The 22,248-nt window shown below is 55.7% G+C and overlaps 6 protein-coding genes across 6 annotated transcripts in view; 2 read left to right on the forward strand and 4 right to left on the reverse strand.

The window, feature by feature from the left end:
- PTSG_03174 (uncharacterized protein) overlaps positions 1–506 on the forward strand; it is a 5,676-nt gene extending 5,170 nt beyond the window's left edge. Inside the window, exon 7 of the mRNA XM_004995703.1 lies at positions 175–506. Coding sequence (XP_004995760.1) covers positions 175–270 — 96 coding nt within the window. The 3' untranslated portion in view covers positions 271–506. The remainder of the gene's footprint in view (positions 1–174) is intronic.
- Positions 429–3,480, reverse strand: PTSG_03175 (heat shock protein). The gene has a single exon (XM_004995704.1). It carries the CDS (start codon positions 3,416–3,418, stop codon positions 740–742), a length of 2,679 nt encoding a protein of 892 aa, XP_004995761.1. The 5' UTR covers positions 3,419–3,480; the 3' UTR covers positions 429–739.
- Positions 3,481–4,132: 652 nt separating this feature from the next.
- Positions 4,133–7,569, reverse strand: PTSG_03176 (uncharacterized protein). The gene is made up of 9 exons (XM_004995705.1): positions 7,272–7,569; positions 6,944–7,085; positions 6,589–6,680; positions 6,149–6,435; positions 5,683–5,827; positions 5,333–5,465; positions 5,103–5,195; positions 4,678–4,794; positions 4,133–4,475 (listed from the first exon to the last, which is right to left on the reverse strand). Exons 1-9 carry the CDS (start codon positions 7,529–7,531, stop codon positions 4,431–4,433), a joined length of 1,314 nt encoding a protein of 437 aa, XP_004995762.1. The 5' UTR covers positions 7,532–7,569; the 3' UTR covers positions 4,133–4,430.
- A 361-nt stretch (positions 7,570–7,930) lies between these two features.
- On the forward strand, positions 7,931–10,443 carry PTSG_03177 (SNO glutamine amidotransferase; the record flags this gene model as incomplete). Its single annotated transcript, XM_004995706.1, has 7 exons — positions 7,931–8,063; positions 8,376–8,495; positions 8,751–8,810; positions 8,959–9,081; positions 9,248–9,340; positions 9,546–9,674; positions 9,959–10,443. Coding segments are annotated over 7 exons (820 nt in total), but the record flags the coding sequence as incomplete, so codon positions are not given.
- PTSG_03178 (uncharacterized protein) lies at positions 10,273–17,589 on the reverse strand. Its single transcript, XM_004995707.1, has 22 exons — positions 17,370–17,589; positions 16,739–16,827; positions 16,274–16,464; positions 16,025–16,157; positions 15,700–15,816; positions 15,476–15,523; positions 15,283–15,342; positions 14,946–15,104; positions 14,674–14,803; positions 14,306–14,471; positions 14,002–14,069; positions 13,763–13,848; positions 13,402–13,509; positions 13,163–13,226; positions 12,813–12,937; positions 12,491–12,600; positions 12,178–12,322; positions 11,842–11,900; positions 11,625–11,683; positions 11,220–11,410; positions 10,940–10,992; positions 10,273–10,782 (listed from the first exon to the last, which is right to left on the reverse strand). The coding sequence occupies exons 1-22, from the start codon at positions 17,497–17,499 to the stop codon at positions 10,659–10,661; spliced, it is 2,415 nt and encodes an 804-aa protein (XP_004995764.1). The 5' UTR covers positions 17,500–17,589; the 3' UTR covers positions 10,273–10,658.
- A 42-nt stretch (positions 17,590–17,631) lies between these two features.
- PTSG_11975 (uncharacterized protein) lies at positions 17,632–22,036 on the reverse strand (the record flags this gene model as incomplete). Its single annotated transcript, XM_004995708.1, has 9 exons — positions 17,632–18,533; positions 18,685–18,974; positions 19,206–19,366; positions 19,693–19,784; positions 20,439–20,594; positions 20,831–21,028; positions 21,378–21,537; positions 21,852–21,943; positions 22,022–22,036. The coding sequence occupies 9 exons, from the start codon at positions 22,034–22,036 to the stop codon at positions 17,661–17,663; spliced, it is 2,037 nt and encodes a 678-aa protein (XP_004995765.1). The 3' UTR covers positions 17,632–17,660.
- Between the last annotated feature and the right edge of the window lie 212 nt (positions 22,037–22,248).

The following is a 22,248-nucleotide window of genomic DNA, read 5'->3' on the forward strand; positions in this document are numbered from 1 at the left end:
GTGTGTGTGTGTGTGTGTGTGTGTGTGTGTGTGTGTGTGTGTGTGTGTGTGTGTGTGTGTGTGTGTGTGTGTGTGTGTGTGTGTGTGCGTGCGATGAGCGACCTGCTTCCTCCCCCGCCCCTCTCCCAATGCTCACACCCCTCCCGCCGCTCCCACCCTCTCGTTCCCTTCCAGAGTCAACTATCTGTGTTTCAGGCACTGGATGCAGACCTGCAGCGGCATGGACACGTTCGCGGCCTCAACAGCCCAACGACAGTCGAGACAGCTTGACTTCGCCCACAAGCATGTTCGTTTTAGTGCCTGTTTGTAGGTGCTCCCACCTCTCTGTCGCCCCTCTCTGCTCTAACTTGGGCGTTTCGCTCTTCAACATCTCTTTGAATCTCTCTCCTTCGTGTCTTCCTCTGTACATATGACACAGTTCCACTAAATTCGTTTGTGGCATTGTATTGCTGATGACAGTCAGTTATCGAAGCATCATAACTCAAAACAACAAAAAAAGTAACGTGGATCAAGAGAACAATGATGGGCAACATACAAGGAAGGACAGTACATGAAAACAAACAAACACACACACATACGTCACATCACATGGCGACTCAACACACAATCACTTGAGTGAACAAGCCCACATCTTAACCGCACAGCAGCTGATGAGGGGCCATCATTCATCAGTCATCCATCCATGAAATCATCCATCCATCCATCCGTCAAGCATCAGATATCGTGGTTCCTTGCGCGTTTATTCCTCGCTGGTGGAGTCCATCATCATGCGCGGGCGCTTGGCTGCCTGCACTGAGTAGGTCAGCTCCTGGCGCTGCTTGTCGCCGTCAATCGTCACGCGTGAACCATTGGGGACCTGATTGGACAGCATCTTCTTCGACATGGCCGTGACCACCTGCTTCTCAATGTACCTGCGCACGGGGCGGGCGCCGTACTGCGGGTGGAAGCTGTTGAGGAGAATCACATCGCATGCGGCGTCGGTGCAGTCGAGGGTGATGTCCCGGTCGGCAAGGCGCTCGTTGATCTGCTCAACCATGTTGCGGCAGATGGTGCGCAGGGCGTGCTTCTGCAGCGGCTTGAACATGATCACGTCGTCCAGCCGGTTCAGGAACTCTGGGCGGAAGTACGACTGCACCTCGTGCATCACCTGCGTGCGCGTGTTCTCGTCCAGGTCTCCCGTCTCCGGGTCCACCTTGCCGCTGAGCAGGATGGGTGCGCCAATGTTGCTGGTCAGCACCACCACCGTGTTGGTGAAGTCGACGGTGCGGCCCATGCCATCCGTGAGAATGCCGTCGTCGAGCAGCTGCAGCAGCACGTTCAGCACGTCCTTGTGCGCCTTCTCCACCTCATCCAGCAGGATGAGGTTGTACGGCCGCCGGCGCACCGCCTCCGTGAGCTGTCCGCCCTCCTCGTAGCCGACATACCCGGGTGGGCTGCCAATCAGGCGCGCAACAGAGTGCGACTCCATGTACTCGGACATGTCGACGCGCACAATGTGCTTGTCGTCGTCAAACAGCTCCATGGCCAGCGCCTTGGCAAGCTCCGTCTTGCCGACGCCGGTGGGCCCGAGGAAGAGGAACGAGCCGACGGGCTGGTTCGGGCGCGAGAGGCCCGCACGGCTGCGCAGGACCGCCTCGCACACGGCCTTGACGGCGGCCGTCTGGCCAACCACGCGCTGCTCAATCTTCTCCTCCAGGGTGAGCAGGCGCTCGCGCTGCGACTGGCTGAGCTTGTTCACGGGGATGCCCGTCCACCGCGCGACAATCTCCGTCACCTGGTCCGGGCCCACCTCCTCAGAGAGCATGGGCTTGTCCTCGTCCGAGACGTCCATGCTCTGCTGCTCCTGCTGTCGCTTCTCCTGCTCCTCAATCAGCTGCTTCAGCCGCTTCTCGCAGTCCGGGATGGCGTAGTACTTGAGGTCGGCCGCCGTGCTCAGGTCCCCCGCCCGCTCTGCGCGCTGCACCTTGTTGCGCAGGTTGTCCAGCTTCTCCTGCAGCTCGCGCATCTCGTCCACGCGCCCGCGCTCCATCTCAAACTTCATCTTGAGCGGGCCCAGCTGCTCCTCAATGTCGGCCAGCTGCTTCTTCACCTCCTTCAGCCGCTGCTTGGACATCTTGTCCTTCTCCTTGCCGAGCGCAGTCGCCTCGACCTCCAGCTGCAGCTTGCGCCGCTCCAGCGCGTCAATCTCCTCTGGACGCGAGTCAAGCTGCACGCGCGTTTTGGCGCATGCCTCGTCCACCAGGTCGATGGCCTTGTCTGGCAGGAACCGCTGCGTGATGTAGCGGTCGGCCAGCTGCGCCGCCGTGACGAGTGCCGCGTCCTGGATGCGCACGCCGTGGTGCGCCTCGTAGCGCTCCTTGAGGCCACGCAGGATGGACACTGTGTCCGGGACGCTGGGCTCGGACACGTGCACCATCTGGAAGCGTCGCTCAAAGGCGGCGTCCTTCTCTACGTGCTTGCGGTACTCGTCGAGCGTGGTGGCGCCAATCATGCGCAGCTCGCCGCGCGCGAGCATGGGCTTGAGCAGGTTGGCTGCGTCCATGCTGCCCTCCGTCTTGCCTGCGCCGAGCACGGTGTGGATTTCGTCGACAAAGAGGATGATGCTGCCCTCGGCCTGCTTCACCTCGTCCAGCACAGACTTGAGCCGCTCCTCAAACTCGCCGCGGTACTTGGCGCCGGCGATGAGCGCGCCCATGTCCAGCGAGACCAGCCGCGCCTTGAGCGTCTCTGGCACGTCGCCGTTGAGGATGCGCTGTGCGAGGCCTTCGACGATGGCGGTCTTGCCCGTGCCTGGCGGGCCGACGAGCACGGGGTTGTTCTTGGTGCGGCGGGCCAGGATCTGGATCACACGGCGAATCTCCTCGTCGCGCCCAATGACGGGGTCGAGCTTGCCGTCTGCCGCGCGCTGCACGAGGTCCACGCCGTACTTGCCGAGGGCGTCGTATGTGCTCTCTGCGGTCTTGGTGTTGGCGCGCGTGGTGCCCTTGATCTTCTTGACAATTTCCTCGAAGCGGTCCTTGGCGAGGCCGCAGCCCGCAAGCGCCTGCAGGATGTCCTTCTCCTGCACGAGGGCCAGCAGCAGGTGGTCGATGGCCAAGTGCGCCTCATCGTTCTTCTTCTGCTTCTTCTGCGCGTTCTGCAGGAAGCGCAGCGCCTTGTGAGACGTGGACACGTCCACGGGGGCCGGGTCCTGTTGCGGGATGGCCTTGAGCAGGGAGCGCATGGCGCCCTCAACAGCGTCGAGGCTGGCGCCGCTCTTCTGCACGACGCGCTGGGGCAGGCCGCCCTCGTCCTCAAACAGGGCCACGGCAAAGTGGATGGGGTCCATGTATGCGTTCTTGTTGTTGATGGCCACGTTCTTGGCCTCCAGGTACATTTCCTGGACCTTCTCGGTCCACTCGTTTGGATTCAGGGCCATTGTGCTGGTTGTGGGGTGTTGGTGTTGGTGTTGGTGTTGGTGTTGGTGTGGTTTTGGTGGTGTTGGTGTTGGTGTGGTTGCTGTCGGTTGGTCGCTGTAGTCGCAGGTCTTGGTCAAAACTGATGAGCGTGTCTTCTTGCTCGCTTGCTTGCTTGGTAGCTCGCTTGATGGTAGGTAGCTTGCTGCTCGCTGTCTGGCTTGTTGTCAACGTTGGGATGCGTTGAAGAAAATGAACAGCCGCACCTGTGCCGTGCCAAACCATCCACTCCACTCCACCACCCCACTCAACGGCCACCATGCACTGCAGCAACACACACGCCAGGCAGTGTGTTGCTTGAGATCAAGATGTCATCGCATCACATCACGACCCGCACACACACACACACACACACACACCACATCATGCAAGGCCCCGAGCGCAACCAGGGTGTGTCATTGCTTGGTGTGGCTGTTCTCGCTGATGCAAGCGGTTGCCAGCAACCACTGGGGTCATCAAGAAAGGCACGGAAGCGCCGAAAATTGCGAGCATGTTCGAGAAATTTCCGCAATCATAAACAAAACAAAAGCCGCCAACCGCCCAAGCACAAGCGCAAAACGCAATGTGTGTTGGGCTTGTGTTGGGTGTTTGGCATGCGATGACAGGGTGATTGCACACCTCAGCTGAGCAGCTTGTCGTGCGTTTTCCTCGTGCGTTTTCCTCGTGCTTTTGTCTTTCTCTCGTGTTTTCCCTGTCTGTCACTGATGACATGTGTTGCTGGATGCGACTGGCATGCATCATGGTGGCAGCTGAGATGATGATGTAACGCACAACTCAAACGCCGCAAGGAAAAGAATGGAAATAAGGGCAAGAAGGGAAGAGAAGGCGGTGGTGTGCTTTGAGTGGATTTGACATGACACATGAAATGAAGGAAAGGAAAAGGGGGGAAAGGAATACACAAGGAAAGCAGCACAAAAGCAGCAGCAGTTAAGGAGTTTTCTGGTAAGGTGGGCAGGCGGACAGGACAAGCGGAGTTCAGTGTGCAAGACAAGCGCGGAGGGCGCCCTGGTAACTGGAGAGCTGTGGTGTGATGTGTGATATGTGAGTATGCGTGGTGTGTGATATGTGAGTATGCGTGGTGTGTGTGTGATATGTGTGTGTGATATGTGTGTGATGTTTTGGGAGGGTGAGAACAGCTCGAAAGCACAAACACGCGTGTACACATCTATGTGTGCATGTGACAAGCATGACAAGGCATGCGTACATACACATGCATACACACCTCCTTGCCGAGGGCGTCGAGTTCCTTGCGGGCCGCAGCCACGTCTTCTTGGTGCTGGCGCTGAAGTCGCTCGGCCTTCTCCTCCCACGTCATGCACTCTTGCTCAGCGTGTGCGACCTGTCGCACAAAAGGGAGACAGAGTGAAAGCGTGTGTGTGTGTGTGAGGGAGAGAGGGTGTGTGTGAGTGAGAGTGTGTGAGAGAGAGAGTGTGTGTGTGTGGGGTGTGTGTGTGTGTGTGGAGGGGGTGGTGGGGTGTGTGTGTGTGTGTGTGTGTGTGTTTGGGTGGGTGTGTGGGTGTGTGTGTGTGTGTTTGGGTGGGTGGGTGGGTGTGTGGGTGTGGGTAACAACAACAACCGACGAGCCATATGATGACGAAAAACACCAAACGCAAGACCCTATGTGTGCAAGTGTGGTGATGGACTGACTTCCTCGTTCACTTGCTGGCGCAACTGCGCGTAGTGCTCGCGCTCCTGGTGCACGCTGTGCAGTGACTGCACATCAGACTGCCGCGTCATCTCCTGACATACGTGCGCGTGTGGAGGTGGGATGTGAGGGGTGTTGCATGCACACACGAATGAAACCAGACAAACGCATTCACAATCGCGAGCATATAAAACGGCACATGCAGCCCTTCCCCCTCTCCATGTCTACTGACGCGCTTCTTCTTGAGTGTCCTGAGGCGATTCTGGAGGGACTTGTGGTGGTCATGCAGGCCTTGCTCCGAGGTGACAAGCGACCGCAACTCATCCTCAGCCGTCATGATGGCGCCCTGAAGCTCCTGCGCTTTGCTGCACAGACAGACAGACGGATGGGTGGTTGAATACACCAGATGGCAAGGAGCTGTGAGTGCTGCAACAACAACAACAACAACAACAACAACAACAACAACAACAACAACAACAACAACAACAACAACAACAACAACAACAACAACAACAACAACAACAACAACAACAACAACAACAACAACAACAACAACAACAACAACAGCTTCAAAGAACGTACTGCTTCTCGCCCTTGATGCCGCGCGCTTTGGTGTGGGCGTCCTGCAGCAGCTTCATAATGTGGTGCACGCTCTCCTCGCAATCGCCCAGCGTGGTCAGCTTGGACGTGCCTTCCTGGTACTGGCGCTCGTACTTGTCGAGCAGGCCTGTCGGTCACATGCAATCCCCACACAACAGCACACAAACATGAGTATCCTTGTCAGAACAATAGCTCACAACACAGGGACAAATGCATCGCTGACACCCACACACCATGACTCCTCTTGTCCGCACTTACATGCACCCATGCTGAAACGTGCGCGCGCACACTCACACACACTCACACATACTCACGCACATACATACACACACTCACAATCACACTCACACATACATACACACACTCACACACACACACACACACACACAAATGCACTCACACACTCACACACATACACACACAGAGCCAAGGCTGGAGGACGACTGACTCTGTTCGTAGGAGAGGTCCTGCTGCTTCTCGTCGCGCTCCTTGAGCAGCCGCTCGGGCGACTTGATGATGCGCGCCTCGAGGCTGCTGCATGTCTCCTGCTCTTCCTTGATAGCCTGCTGCATCTTCTCAATGTCCATGCGCAGCTGCGTGTACACCTGCTTCTTCTGCTCAAGCGTCTGGCACAGCTTCTCGCGTTCCTCAAACAGGCCCACGGCCTTCTGCTTCACTTCGTCAAGCTCGCCCTCAACCGCCCGCTCTTCCTCTTCTTGCTCCTGCTTTGTTTTCCTGCATTTCCGAACGCAAGCAAGTGCACAAATGCGTGAGAGCATGGAGTTGTGTGTGCGTGCGCGCGTGCGTGCATGTGTATGTGTGTGTGCATGTGTTTGCATGTGTACTCCTGCAGGCGATACGCATGCATAAGCAACGACTTCGCCTTACTTTGCGTCCTCAATGGCGAGCTTGATACCATCAATCTCGTCCTGAAGCGCCTTGCTTTCCTGCTTGATGTCGGTCAGCTCCTGCATCACTTTCTACTCTCAGACAAAAACCAGCGATTATGGCCTCTGGTGAGTGAGCATATGGCCGTTGGAACAAGGCAATGCGCCCGTCACAAATGTCCCTTTCATGTGCGCGCACACAAAGAAACGCTTGCGCACACCACAGATATCCATCCTCGACACGTACGCGCGCGTTCTCGCTCACCACAACCATATTCACCTTCATGCACACAAGTACATCCAAAAGTGCACCCACACACGCACACATACACATACACATACATGCACACATGCACCTGTTGCTCGTCGCGTTGCTGGAGCACAAAGTAGCAGTAAGGGATGAGGACGGACAAGTTGCGCTTTGTTCGCTTCTCTGCCGGATGCAGGAGATCTGCCAGAGAGAAGTCTTCCACGCCAATGTCGCTCATCAGGCTGCACCTGTATGTGCGCACGCACGCGCACATGTGTGCGACGCGATTGAAGTTGTGATTAGTTTCAATGCTCCCACAACCAAGGATGAGCACGCACACAATACAGACACACACACAACACAATACACACAATACACACGCTACACAAGCATACAGCAACATGTGAATTGTTGTGGAGTGGGAGTCGACTTACATGACCCAGTTGACGACGGCCAACGGCACAGATTGGTCGTGCAGCTCTGGGTAATCGAAGCCCGCATCAATGTCGGGCGGCAGCTGGAACTGTGTCGTGAACTCGTTCAGGTCCAGGTCAAGCACCTTCTCCAAGAGCGAGGTGTAGACAAGTTGCACCAACGCAGGGTCCATGCGCTTGAAGTCCTTGGCGGTGATGTTGATGTTCAACTGGTTGAGATCCGTGATGATCTCCGAGACCCGCATGACGCCTTCAGACATGGTTACAGGTGTTGTTGTTGTTGTTGTTGTTGTTGTTGTTGTTGTTGTTGTTGTTGTTGTTGTTGTTGTTGTTGTTGTTGTTGTTGTTGTTGTTGTTGTTGTTGCTGTTGTTGTTGTTGTTGTTGTTGCTGCTGCTGGTGGTGGTGGTGGTGGTGGTTTCAGAGCACAAAGACACAAGGCGTAATAGCACAGGAAACGAGGGGATAGGGGAGCAATGGGATCGACTTGCTACTCAGTGCGAGCTCTGCTCAACAACAGACAGCGGTGTTGTGGTGTGGTGTGTGTGCTGTTGGACACTTGGATATTGGGTGGTGGTGAATGCAATTTCAAAAAACCCGGCGGCGAATTTTTCGTTAAAGACTTTAGCTATTTTTCTACAAGTGAATAGCTGTAGGCAGCTATGCTATTTTCAGTCCAACAGCGGCTGTCCTTCCTGTTTCTGCCAACTCGTTGCACCACCTCAATGATGACAGAGCAAAGTGTGCGGATTGGAGTGCTTGCGCTGCAAGGTGCCTTCGCCGAGCACGTCGCCGTGAGTTGAGCCGGCGTTGCGTTGTGTGTGTAGATGTGTGTGTGTATGTAGGGGAGAGAGTGTGTGTGTGCGTGTGTGGGGTGGAGTGTGTGTGTGTGTGCGTGTGATTTTACGAGCCAAGTGTTGCTTCTTGGGTTCATATGTTGGTGTGTGTGTGTGGTGTGTGTATGTGTGTGCGTGTGTGTATCTGACCACTCCTGCTCTTCTGACCACTCCTCACTGCGTACGTACACTCTGTCCATCGTTTGCACTGTCTACTCTCACTGTGTCCACAATGTGCTGCTATCTGCTCATTTGTTGCGCCTGGTCTAGATGTTGCGGCGCATTGAAGGTGTGGAGGCATTCGAGGTGCGCAACGCAAAGGATCTCGAGGCTGCTGATGGCCTCGTCATTCCGGGCGGTGAAAGCACAACCATGGGCCTCATAGCAGAGGTGGGGGTATATCGAACTGACAACAGTTCCACGCCTCCCCGGCACATTCGACTGCTTCATGTCATCATGTGGTCCAAAGAACTTCACGCGAGCTTGGCAGCAGCACAGCCCGCCACTCACTTCAGCACCAAAGAAGCCAGCACCACCCCACATCTTACGCTGCACACACGCACACGCACACGCACACGCACACACACGCACACACACACACACACATATACGCGCATGTTCACACTGTCATATGTCGCACCACAGCGCACGGGCATCCTGTCTAGCCTGCGAGAGTTTGTTTCTCTTCGGAAGAAGCCCGTCTTTGTACGTCTACCAAGTCCCACAATGATTCTCCCCTCCCCCAGTCAACTGAGCTTGTGTTTGAGCTGATCACTTCTCTTCATCGTGTCTCTGCACTGCTCCAGCCACTCTGCCACTTGCTCACATTCGGACATTCACGCATGCGGAACAGGGCACCTGCGCTGGGTTGATCATGCTCGCAGACTCTGCAAAGCACATGAAGGAGGGCGGGCAGCCGTTACTTGGCGGCCTCAATGTCCTCGTTGACCGCAACCACTTTGGCAGCCAGCTGCAGGTACGCACGTTGATGCGATGAAGGTTGCGATGAGCTCTTTTGCTTCACTGTGCATGTTTGTATGCGGCGTGTTTGTGTGCGTGTGTGTCGTGGGTGGCGGCTGGGTTCATGAAGGGCGCGTGAGCTGCAGTCTTCATCACGCTGTCTCCGGGTTCTCCACTGCCAGAGCTTTGAAACGGAGCTGCAAGTGTCGGAGGACGAAGGCCTGGATCTCTCCGCGTGCCACGGCGTCTTCATCCGAGCCCCCGTGGTGCTCAAGGTCTGCTCCCTCTCTTCCTCCTCCAACACGCGCACGCGCTGACTGCTGTCGTGTTTATGATGCAACATGCACTCATGCATACCCTTGAACAACTCACGACACACACGCACGACGCTCACACACGCATGCACAACACAACACACGCACACACACACACACACACACAACGCACGCCCATATATGCAATACGTACCTGTGCCTGCAGACACTGGGTCCACATGTGAAGATTCTTGCGCGCGTGTCTGGCAACCCGGAAAAGGCCGCGCCGTTGGCAGCGGGCGAGGAGCGCATTGTCGCCGTCCACCAGGACCACATGCTCGGCACAGCATTCCACGTGCGTTGTTTTGCGTTGTCGTCGTATGACTTGTCACGTTCCTGCGCACACGTTACTTGCGCTGTTGTTGTGTTGGGCACCTGTTACTGTTACAAGCACAGTTCGCATACATCCAGGTGCACACTGCTACACTGCATCACATGCACATGCGCGCTCTTTGCGGATTTCTTTTTTGATTGTTTGTTTGGTTTGTTTCGGTTCCTGTCACTCACAATCTTCCGTGCTTTTGCACTTCTTCTCCCCTCCCCCTCCCCCTCCCCCAACCTCTCATCTCGCGCTGACAGCCGGAGCTGACGGCCGATGACCGGTGGCACAGGTACTTTGTTGCAATGGTCCGCAGACACAACGAGGCAACAGCTGCAGAAGAGCACAAGGCACCAGAAGCAGGAACTCTTGTGCACACTCCCGATGTCGACCGTGACGTCGAAGCAACCACTGCCCCATGACATGACATGAATAATGGCGACATTGTTCTGTTGTCAAACCACCATCGCTGCGCGATGTGGCATTCCCTCACTTGCATGCAGGGATGTGTGCTCTTCACGATAGGCTCTCTCTTGCTTTTTTCTTGTTGACTTTTTTTTTTTTTTTTTTTTTCGTTTACTGGCACCTGGCTTGGCTTCTGTTCAGCCCATCAGAAGCACCATCACGACTCACAACGACTCGCTTCCCATCTCCGCTCTTCCCCATCCGCACATATTCGCTGATGTTGCAGCGTGCCCGTATGAATTGACACAAACCAAGTTCGTTTTATGCAGAATCTATTGTCATGCACATCGGCGCTGGGGTGGGCGAAGGACGCAACTGCAGCCATGCACGACATCCTCACGGCCGCTAAACAGGGAGCCCAGAGGCGCAGTGTTTGCAAAACACACACACACACACATACACACACACACACACACACGCAGACAGACAGACAGACACACACACACACAGACGCACAGACACACACAAACGAACAGACAGACAGGCATGCACACATCACTTCCTGCGGCCAAACAGCAGTTTCCTGAGAGGTTTCTTCTTGCGCACACGGCGCTCCTCATACACCATATCGCCCGCGCCCGCAAACGCATCCATCGACGCGCGCTGCACAACGGACTTGCTGCAGACACCCATACGCGCGCAAATGTAGCATGTGTGCGTGCGTGATATGTGTGAGCGTATCAAGTGTGCGTATGCGTGGAAACGCGACGTTAACACGATGGACGACATGAGTGCAGCAGCATGAAGGTTACCACATGCAGCAACAGGCGACTCACCCTGCTCGTTTTGCCTTCTTCGCTGCATTGGCAGCGTTCCTTGCCTCCTCAATCTAAAGCAACGCAACCCCAGCCCACCAACAAGCCTCAGTATCGTGCGCACAAGCCCACAGATTGGTGGAGCACCCAGCACACTCCCCCAAAGCCATACAGCTTTTCCCAACATCCACGCACACGCACACGCGCGCACACACACACACGCACACACACGCACGCACACACACACACACACACACACACACACACACACACACACACGCACACGAGCAATCAAACGCACCATGCTGGAGGACTCTGCAATCTTGATGAGGAGCTGCTTCTGTTCTGCGGGCGAATCAAACACAAACGGCGTCACCTTCGCCTCCTCCTCAAACCCAACAAGCCGGGTCAGCACCTGGAACGCATAGCCCTGGTCAACAAGAAACCGCTGCCGCGCCGTCGCATACGCCATCTCCTTCGTGTCGCGCGACACTGGTATGTATGTGTGTGTGCGTGTGTGTGTGTGTGGTGGGGGTGGTGATGATGATGGCAGTGATTTGTGTTGTAAAGCGCGGGAGCAACAAGACAAGACGCGGCAGGTGAGTGACGAAAGGACAAACCAATGAGCGGAACGCAGCGTGAACGGCACGTCTGACGCTGGCACAGCGGTGCACGAAAACCAAAATATGGATGCAACAACGCTCACCAAGACTGTAGAAAAACGCGTTGGGTTCACCAGGACGCGTCTTGGTGTTGGATTTCGCCCTGTGTGTAAACCAAGCGTTGGTGCAGTGGTGGCAGTGCAGAGGGAGGCGTGGTGATCGGCGTCAGTTGCGGTCAGCCAGAGCCAGAAACCCAAACAAGCAGAGGTACATTGCATCATGTGAAGTGTGCTGTGTTTCACATATGAGTGCGCGGCGGACCTGAGAATACGACCGAGGCGCTGCGCTTCCTGGCGGCGAGCACCGCCCTGTGATGACACCTGAGGGGGAGGGGGGGGGGAGAGGGCATTTCACATGTGGACACGGCACGGATAGGCGAGAGGTGAAGTGAGGTGCCATGCAGCGTGAGTGAAGGGTCTTATCACATACACACATACACACATACAATCAAACACAGGCACACATACATCTATGCACACAGGCACACAGGCACACATGCACACATGCACACATGCACACAGGCACACGCACACGCACACACGCACACACGCAGACACACACACACACACATTCACACAGACACCTCTGTCGGCGCACCTGGATGAGGACGTTTGCCTCTGGAAGGTCAAATGCGTTGTCTGCAATCTTGCTGAAGAAGATGGTGCGGAAGTCGTCGCGCTTCTTGTAGCGGTCCAGAATCTCGTGGCGCTGGCGGTCGGGCGTGTCGCCAGATATGTACTCCCTTCATCGTGGTCATGGTAGTGGTGGTGGTGGTGATGGTGGTGTGAATGGGGTTGCATGCGCGGTGGTGAGTGTTGAAAAGGCAGTGTAGAGGGCTGGTGTCAAGGAACAGCAGTGTGCACACGAGGCGACAAACAAAACCCACAACCCAAGACAACAGCATGCGCACTTGTTGAGTTTGGTGGCCAGCTCGTGCAGGGCAAAGATGTCGTCGGAGAACACGATGATTTTGTCGCCACGCGCCTCGTGCTTGCGGATCAAAAACTCGCACGCAGAGAACTGCCAACACACAACAAAACAAAAGCATTCACGAAAGGTTCCGTCCGCCAATTGCAACGTGAGCACGCTCGTGGCAACAGTGCAGGGGATTTGACCCGAATACAGTTGCAGGGCGGCGGCAGGGCAACAAATTCAGGGGCAACTCCAAGCCTGCAAACGACCACATCGACATTCAAGGAACTATCCACGTGGTTTGACACAGCAAAACGGACCTTGTTCGGGTTGCACACGCAGAGCTTCATCTTCTGTGCGTGCGAATCTGTGCGCCAGTATTGTTCGTAGAACGACTGCACCATTGGGCACCACACCTCGAAGCACTTTACCCGCGCAATGTACCCTGCTCAGTACACGCACACGCACGTGCGCGAGTGCGAAGAGAAGATGCGTGTGTGTTTGTGCGTGCGTGTGTGTGTGTGTGTGTGTGTGTGTGTGTGTGTGTGTGTGTGTGTGTGTGTGTTTGTGTGAACACAATGCACACACAAGAGCAATATGAGTAGGTTACGATGTACACGCTGACAACAACCACTTCCGACACGCACACGCTGTTCACATGTGTGCGCACCTGCTTCCTGAAGATCAATCCAGTTTGCTTCGTACAGCTTTGGCCCGACCATGAAGCGGAGATCCTGAGACGAAGGAGAGGGCAGACGTTGGTGGCGATGGTTGCAAGCACCGCAGTGACACGATGCTAGGAAGTGTCGAACGCTTGCAATCCCTCAACTCTCACGCACACACATGCACACCATGGCCACACAGAAAAGTACACGCGCCGCGTGAGATACGGGGCAGCATGATACGCACGTTGATCTTTCCGTCCTCACGAACGAGCGTGGCGGTAAGTCCGAGTTTGCAGTGTGCGGGGATGCGGGTGAGGAGTTCACGGAACGTCTTCGCCGGCACCGTTTGCACCTGCACACACACACACACACACACAACCAACACGAAAAGTTGAAGGCATGTAGGGACCACAATAGAAATAGGTTGGCAGCACAGTGGGCACAAGCACCAGCCGCCACACACACACACACACACACACACACACACACAGACGCACACACACACACACACACACACACACACACACACACAGACGCACACACACATACACACACACGAACAAGCGTTGCAGCGCACGCTTTTGACACGCAACACCCGCGGGCACCTCATCGAGGATCATGATGCCCCAGGAGCGGCCTGTGATCCACTCGATCATCTGCTTCGCCTCCACAGATCTGTTCTGCTTTGCAGCTATGAACAAAAGTGTGCAGACACACGTGTGAGTGTACGGGGGCAACAAGAAGGAGCGTGGTGCGCAGTGCAGCGCGATGAAGACACGCATACACACACAAGCACGCATACATGCAAGGCAACATGCACGTGCATGCATACATGTGAGCGCACCAAGCATGGAGTAGGTTGCACACAAGATGCAGTTATCTGGTGGCATGTGCTTGTCGGCACTCGTGAATCTGATCCGCGATGCAGTGTGGATGGAGAATGAGAATACTGGCGGCACGATATTGTTCACCTTCACGCAACACAAACATAGAGCCAACCAACCAACCAACACAAGCAATCGAACAATCGAACAAACAAAAAACAAACAAACAAACAAACAAACAAACAAACAGCACAGGCAATCCAACAAAGCAAACAAACAAACAAAAAACAAAACCAAACAAACAGATGCTTTCGAGCGACGTACTTGCGTACAACCCTGTGGTCGACGTCACACCACCGCACAAACTCTCTCCGCCACTGCTCAACAGCAACGTTGGACGTGCACAGCACAATTGCGCGGCGCTTGATGGTGGACACCGCCGTCACGCCCGTCAGCGTTTTGCCGGCGCCACACGGGAGAACGATAATGCCTGCAGGCACAAACACACACATATATGTGCACCAATGGTGACGTGTAAGTGGGTGGGGAAGCCGTGAACCAAAAAAAAAAAAAAAAAAGAGGAAAAAGATACGAGCGCGCGACAAGCCCCGAGGCCAACGGCAACGGGCATACACCATTCCGCATGGATGCACCACCATCGTCACCATCGTTATCACCATCAAGCCATCTACCTGAGCGCGCGCGGCCGTGGTTGAACATCTTGCGAAGACTCTTCTCCTGGTACGGGCGCAGGCGACACGTCGGCTTCAGGTCAATGTCCAGGCGCGGGATGGACGGGTCGTGTGTGTAGTCATACTCGAGCTGGGGTGTGAGTGTGTGTGTGTGTGTGAGTGAGAGAGAGTGTGTGTGTGTGTGTGAGTGAGTGAGTGAGTGCGTGTGAGTGAGTGTGTGTGAGTGAGTGAGCGAGTGAGTGAGCAACAGAATATGACAGGGAAAGGCGCACCAGGAGCGGGTATTCGAGGTCCTTGAGCAGTCGCTTCTGGATGGTCTGCACGGACGAGCGCTTGATCTCAAACGAGACGCGATCCACATCGTCCTCCTTCTCCACATCGCCCTCGATGTTGCTCAGCAGCATCCGCAGGTCCTCAGGCAGCGCCGCCTCCTGCATGTGTGCATGTGTGCATGTGTGTATGTGTGAATGTGTGTCGATGACGAGGATACAGTGGATGGTGTGAATAAGAGCTCCGTGTGTGAAGAAGACATGCAGCACAGACAGAGATAGCTGCAGAGAGCTGCAGAGACACAGACACAGACACAGGCACATACACACTTGTACGCACCAGTTCTGCGCGTTCTGTTGCTGCAAGGATAGCGGCGTCCGTCAACTCTTCATCTCCCCCCTATAATATGACGGCAGCAGGCAGGCAGGCAGGCAGGCGGAATCGTAAGCATCATGCCATGTGTCTTCAGCCACGCATTCGCTGCTGCACCACGCTTGCCTCCGAGGACGTGAATGCATGCACACCACTTTACCTCTGCACTTGAAGGCTTTGCCTGGCCGGCCGGTCGCAGTCCTGCAATCTAACGCACACGCACGCACACACACACACATGCACATAAGTCGTGCGTGCACACGTGTGAATGCGAGTAAAACTTGCACGACATGGGGTGTAGAGTGGCACACTACATCACCATGAGCAGCACCAGCAGGAAGCGCTCAGCAACGGCACCAGCAACTACATCATGGTTGGCGTTACCTTTGTTGGATCGACGCTGGGCACCTGCTTGGTGATGAGGCCGCCGTCTGCGTCTGCACCTTCGCCCTCCACTTGCATGACGCGGCCGCTCTGGATCTCGGGATCACGCAGCAGCGTCTTGCGTGCATTTCACAACGCAGGTGATGATGAAGTGAGCACAAAAACACGAAGCAAGGTAGTGTGTGCACTGGCAAAGGCAAACGTGCACACAGACACACATAGACACAGACACACAGACACACACATAGACAGACAGACAGACACACGCACACACACACACATAGACAGACAGACAGACAGACAGACACACACACACATAACAGACCTGGAGGACGCTTGGATCTGAGCTTTCAAGGAAGTATCTGTTCTTTTCAAGGAAGAGGGTGACCTTGCCGTAGCGCGACGTGTAGTGGCGAACGTACTCGCACACCACAGCCGGGATGCTTGTCTTGCTGAGCCTGTATGCATGCAGTAAAGCCAACAGGTTACGCGTGAATCATGGTGGGACATGTTTGGGGCTCTTGTGTGTGCGTGCGTGTGCTATACAACCACAACAATGTAGCATGGTGCTGACCGGTGCAAGACTTCGATGATGTGATCGGCGCCGAGGCCAAGTGATGCGGCCGCATAAAGAGAGTCACGCGTCATCCTGTACTCATGGATACTCTCTGGGCGTCGCTCGGGCTCCGCAATGGCGATGAGAAACTCCACTGCCTGCTGGTACACGGGGGAGAACGTCTCCAGGAAGATGCGCTTGTCTGGCGTCTGTATGCACGGTATAGCACAGCAACGAATCGTAGACGCGAGCGAACAAACCATCAGCAGGAGGGCGGAGGATGGAGGACATACGATGAACGGCGTTGGTGTGTGTATGTGTGTGTATGTGTGTGTGTATGCGCGTGTGTGTGTATGCGCGTGTGTGTGTGTGTGTGTGTGTGTGTGTGTGTGTGTGTGTGTGTGTGTGTGTGTGTGTGTGTGTGTGTGTGTGTGTGACGCGTGCTTGGCACACATGCACAGCCGCTCAGAGCCGTTCACTCACCACAATGATGGGGCGCACTTCATGATCGGGTTTCAGCTGCATGTGCGACATGTCAATTGCGCCATCCTCATCATGGGGTGCGACAGCCTCTGCAGTACACATGCAAGCGGAGAGGGAGAAGAGGTGGTGCGGTGATCGAATGAACGGTGCAGCTTTGGGTGGGCAGTGGAAGAAGCAGGCTTGCCAACACACACACACAGATACAGATACAGACAGACAGACAGACACACACACACACACACAGACACACACAGACACACACACAGACAGACAGACACACATACACACAGACACATGTACACACACGCACACACAGACACACACACAGACACACACACAGACACACACACACACAGACACAGACACACACGCACACACAGACACACACACAGACACACACACAGACACACACACAGACAGACACACATGCACACAGACACAGACACAGACAGACAGACACACTTACACACACACACACACACACAGACAGACACACATGCACACAGACACAGACACACACACACACAGGTCAACACACACACACACACACACACACACACACACAGACACAGACACACACAGACACAGACACACAGACACACACAGGCGCCCAGGGCACTCGCTTGCTGACCTTCGCGTCGCTGCAGCTCCTCAAAGTCCTCAGCCTCGCCATCATCCTCGGCCCAGTCGATGGCCTCATCCTCCTCAAGCTTCACCTCCTTCTTCACCTTCACCTTCGTCTTCGACTTGGCCGAGCTCATCTTGTTGTCTGTTGATTGCTGTGTGCGGCTTGTGCTGTTTGTGTGCTTTGTCCGCTGTTTTGTGTGCTTTCGGTCTGTTTCGTTCGTTCGTTTACAATCAAGCATTCGCGCTGACAGAGCACCTTCACATACCCCCCCCCCGCCCCCAAAACAACACCCGTTTACTCTGGCGCAGCAAAGGCTTCTTGGAGCTCGGTGATTTGCTGGTCGAGGTGGGCAATGTGCTCGTTGGCCTCTGCCAACTGCTTCTCCACCACCTCCCGCACAAACGGCGCAACCAACGCCTGTATCTTCGCCCGCAGAGCCCGAAGCTCCTCACTCGAGGGGCCGCTGGCATCGTTCCTCCCTTCTCCAACCTCGTGTTCTCCTCTTCCTTTCTCACTCTCATCCTCCTCCCCATTGTCCTCGTCTCCCGCTTTGTCCACACCAACGCCCACGACACCGCCGTCATCGCTGCGCTCATTCTTGTCCGCCATAGCCACACCACCTCCCTGCGCATCTGCACTGCCAACACCACTAGTCCTCTCGCTGCTGCTGCTGCTGCTGCTGCTGCTGCTGCTGCTGCTGCTGCTGCTGCTGCTGGCATCCCTGGCCGCATCGCTGTTTCTGTCATGCCCTGCACTGCTGCTCATGCCACTCTTGCTCTCCTTATCGTCCACCCCGCCTTCAACTGTGAGGGTGCCATTCTTATCACCACCACCCACGGTCTCAGTCGCATCTCTTCTCTCTTTCCGCTCCAGCACCACCTCCTCTTCTTCGTCTTGACCTTCGCCTTCGTCGTCGTCGTCGTCGTCGTCGTTCTCCTCCTCCTCTTCTTGCTGCTTCTGTGCAGCTGCTGTGACAGACGCAACGGCGGTGTGTCCATCACTGCCAGCCAGGATCTGCGATGCCAGGTCGTCGTCCAGCACCACCATCTCTCCGCTGTCGAGTTTGGCCAGCAGCGTCTGGTATCGCTGCACCTGCTCCTGGTGCTCCCGCAGCACGCCCAGCAGCTTGCTCACAATGCCCGCGCCACGGCTCGACTTCTTGTTCGCCTGCATCAGTCGTGTTGCGTGCGCGCGCGCGTGTGTGTGCGTGAGAGGCAAAGTACGAGTGGGACTGTGTGCACAATCAAAAAGGTCCAAGCACACACACACACGCATACACATACACACATATGAACTGATACTCCATCGCCCTTCGCACCTTTGACGGGGTGTACGTGTCGAGTGTGGACGCCGTGTCCGATTTGGAGAGCCTGCTTGCTGCAGTGGCGTCATCGTCCAGGTCGAGAAACACGCTCGGCGGCGCGGCTGCTGGCGGGAAGGGCGTAAAGTTGGACGGGTGCACGTCGCTGGCGTGGTACTGCCGCTGCTGTGTGGTCACATCGAGCCCGAGCAACAGCAGCACATCGCGTGCCACCTCCCGCACCTGCGACCCGAGATCGTCTTGTGCAATGCGGAACAACTCCTCTGTAAACGGCTCCAGCACAGGCTCTGGGGTTCACGCGCACCATGCAGTCGAGGCATGGACGGGGTGGGGGGGCAAGGTGTTATCGTGGTGGTTGTTGTTGTTTTGTGGGGTGAGGGAGAGATGTGCAGAGGCAAGCAGTGATGTTCATGATTAACGGCAAGGGGGGGGGGGACACGAGTGTGAATGTTCGTCATCCATTTCAAGGGGGCTTATCACAACAGCACTGCGCAACGACAGGTCAGGCAACCACTGACTTGCGTCAGAAGGACCGTGAAGGGCGATATTGAAGAAGATCTTGACAATGGCGAGCTTGAGCTGCTGGTCCGCCACTTCCAACAGCGGCCGTCCAATCGCATCCACCGCCGCAAGCAGGTGCCGCGCATGCTCGCTGCGGGCGCTCAGGTTGCACAGGCCACTGGGGATGGTGATGATGGTGGTGATGGTGGTGGTGGTGGTGGTGTTTGGTAGGTGGGAAGCATAGTGAGCATGGCGAGTGGGAAGAGGAGAAGGGCGGGTGAGGAAACGTGAAAATGGAAAGGGCACAAAGCACAAGAGGGGGATGAGGAAGCAGCGAAAGGGAAAGCGGGAGGGTGAAAGTTTGGCAAGTGCATACGTGTGCGTGTGTGTGTGTGACGTGGGATCAATGGCGCTCCAGCTCAATATCACATGACAATGCGTACATGCGCACACGCATGTGTGACACCAAAGCGAGTGACAGAGGGTGTGGCTGTGTGTGCTCACCGCGTTGCGTGGAGGCGCAGCTCCGGAATGGCAAAGCGGCAGTCCACGAGGGTGAGGAGATCATCCCGATAACGCGCAATCGATGGCCGTCGCTGAGTGGGCGTACGTGTGTGCGTGCGTGTTTGGGTGGGGGAATGCGAGAGCACATGAGGGTGTGTGTGTGTGTGTGTCATTTGCATGTGCGCGACAAAACAACAGCAACTTCCACGTATGCACTGTGAATCAGCTCTGATCAACACAGCATCGGGGAAACCGCAAAACTTACACACACACACACACACACACACACACACACACACACACACACACACACACACACACACACACACACACTGTTCTGTATTGAGAGCTATAGGCGTTATCAACTACGTAGGACCACCGGCAGAGGGAGTGTGTACGTAGCGTAGCATATAGAGGACAGCAAAGAATAGCAAAGCGCCAGTCCACGAGGGTGAGGAGATCATCCGATACCGCGCATCGATGGCCGTCGCTGAGTGGGCGTACGTGTGTGCGTGCGTGTTTGGGTGGGGGAATGCGAGAGCACATGAGGGTGTGTTTTTTTGTTCATTGCATCTGCGCGACAAAACCACAGCAACTTGCACGTATGCGCTGTGACTCAGATCTGATCAGCACAGCGTCAGGGGCACCGCTTACTCACACACACACACACACACACACACACACACACACACACACACACACACACACACACACACACACACACACACAAAATATCACATTCGCACCAGCTCCTGGGGGCAAGCGCAGATGTTAGCGAGGAAGCAGGCGACGTGGGCGAGGGAGCGGCGGCGGCGGACCTGGTCGTCCGGCGTGCCCGTCTTTGCCGTCTGCAGCAGCCCTGGTACCGCCGCAGACAGGATGCGTGCCATCGTCGTGTGCACCTGAAGGGTCACAGTCCGTGTGTTAGCGAGTGGCGGTGGTGTTGTTGTTGTTGTTTAAGTTGTTGTTGTTGTTGTTTAAGTTGTTGTTGTTGTTTAAGTTGTTGTTGTTGTTTGCAGTGGTTGGGCTGCATGTCCCGAGCCACCATCAGTCATCATCACTGCCACAACCACGACCAAGCACACTCCATTGTCACAGCCACCAAGCATCAGCCCCCTCCCCACGTCCCGTGCTGCACCTGATTGAGGACGGGGGCAGCGGCAGTGTCGACGGAGAGGGAAGCGAGGGCGCACAGCACGCCCTCTTGTGCGGCAGAGTGCGACTGCAAGCGGAGAACAGCACCAAACGCGTGCTTGAGGAACAGGCGGTTTTGCAGAAGAAACGGCTGCGTCTCCTTGGACTTGGCAAACGCCTTCACAATCCACGCACACATGAGCTGTCCATGTGGTGGGGTTGGTGGCGGGGTTGGTGGCGAGGTAATTGGGGGGGGGGGCGGATGGGTGAGTGGCAGCAGTGGACGGCATGGACAAGGCGATGTCGTCCTGATAACGCAAAACAGCATCAACAGCAGGGTAAGGCACACACAAACACACATGCACACACACATGTACACACACAAGTACATATGCATGCACACACAAAAGTACATACGCTCGCGCGCGCGCGCACACACACACACACACACACACACACACACACACACACAAAAGCAAGCACACACACACACAGCCTCAGCATTCGACACACGATCAAAGCAGTTAAATCAGTACAGGCACAAGAGCCACCTGGGGTCTGCCGGTGCATTCTGCCATGAGGGCTAGGACAGCCGTGGGCACGCCGGCGTCAACGGCATCGGGTCCGAACTGCGTGGATGTGCTGATGATGGAGAATGTCGCCTTGAGCGCCTGCCCAAAGGCGCGGCCGTCAGCATTCACCTGCAGCGCTCTGGTGTGGTGGCGATGGCGTGTACATTGAGGCCCAAATTAGGTGACAAGGGGTAATGGCGGGCGTGTACGCGTGCGCGCACACAGGGAAGTGACTTTACAAATACACACAGCACTCGAGCACAAGGAAGTGACTTTACACATACACACAGCACTCGAGCACAAGGAAGTGACTGTACACATACACACAGCACTCGAGCACAAGGAAGTGACTTTACACATACACACAGCACTCATGTACACACACACACACACACATACGACCACGCAACACGTGTGGTGCTGTGCAGACAAACGCTGTGATGTGTCGCATACTTTTTGAGGGCAGAGAAGACGCCCAGCGAGACAAGGGTGCCGTGGCAGACGGGGCGGGAGGCAAGAGTGACCAGCGCACGCAGGCCAAGCGCCTGTGGTAGCACAGGGAGGGCGTGAGAGGCAGGGGGGGGGGGGAGGACAAGTGAGATGAGAGGATTTTTAGAGGAGACGCAGTCGGGGCGCATGAGTGTACAGGACGCTGTGCCTGTCAGTGACAAAGCAATGCACAAGCTCAAGCAACGGCACACAGACAGACACAAAGACGCAGACGCAGACACAGATACAGATACAAAAGCACAGACAGACAGGCACACAGACAGACAGACAGACAGACAGACACACACAGACACACACACACACACACACACACACACACACACACACACACACACACACA

The sequence above is a fragment of the Salpingoeca rosetta genome (genome assembly GCF_000188695.1).
Source record: "Salpingoeca rosetta unplaced genomic scaffold supercont1.7, whole genome shotgun sequence".
Lineage (NCBI taxonomy): Eukaryota > Choanoflagellata > Craspedida > Salpingoecidae > Salpingoeca > Salpingoeca rosetta.

Bases quoted from the DNA above. Each gene is read 5' to 3' on its own strand.
- PTSG_03175 (XM_004995704.1), bottom strand. From the start codon at position 3,418: ATGGCCCTGAATCCAAACGAGTGGACCGAGAAGGTCCAGGAAATGTAC.
- PTSG_03176 (XM_004995705.1), bottom strand. From the start codon at position 7,531: ATGTCTGAAGGCGTCATGCGGGTCTCGGAGATCATCACGGATCTCAAC. The intron at 5,828-6,148 runs GTCAGTCGTCCT...TGTGACCGACAG, and splicing joins GGACCTCTCCTACGAACAGA to GCCTGCTCGACAAGTACGAG. The intron at 5,466-5,682 runs GTACGTTCTTTG...CTGTCTGTGCAG, and splicing joins GGCATCAAGGGCGAGAAGCA to CAAAGCGCAGGAGCTTCAGG.
- PTSG_03178 (XM_004995707.1), bottom strand. From the start codon at position 17,499: ATGAGCTCGGCCAAGTCGAAGACGAAGGTGAAGGTGAAGAAGGAGGTG. The intron at 15,524-15,699 runs GTAACGCCAACC...CGTGTGCGTTAG, and splicing joins CCAGCGTCGATCCAACAAAG to ATTGCAGGACTGCGACCGGC. The intron at 15,105-15,282 runs GTGCGTACAAGT...GCACACATGCAG, and splicing joins CAACAGAACGCGCAGAACTG to GAGGCGGCGCTGCCTGAGGA.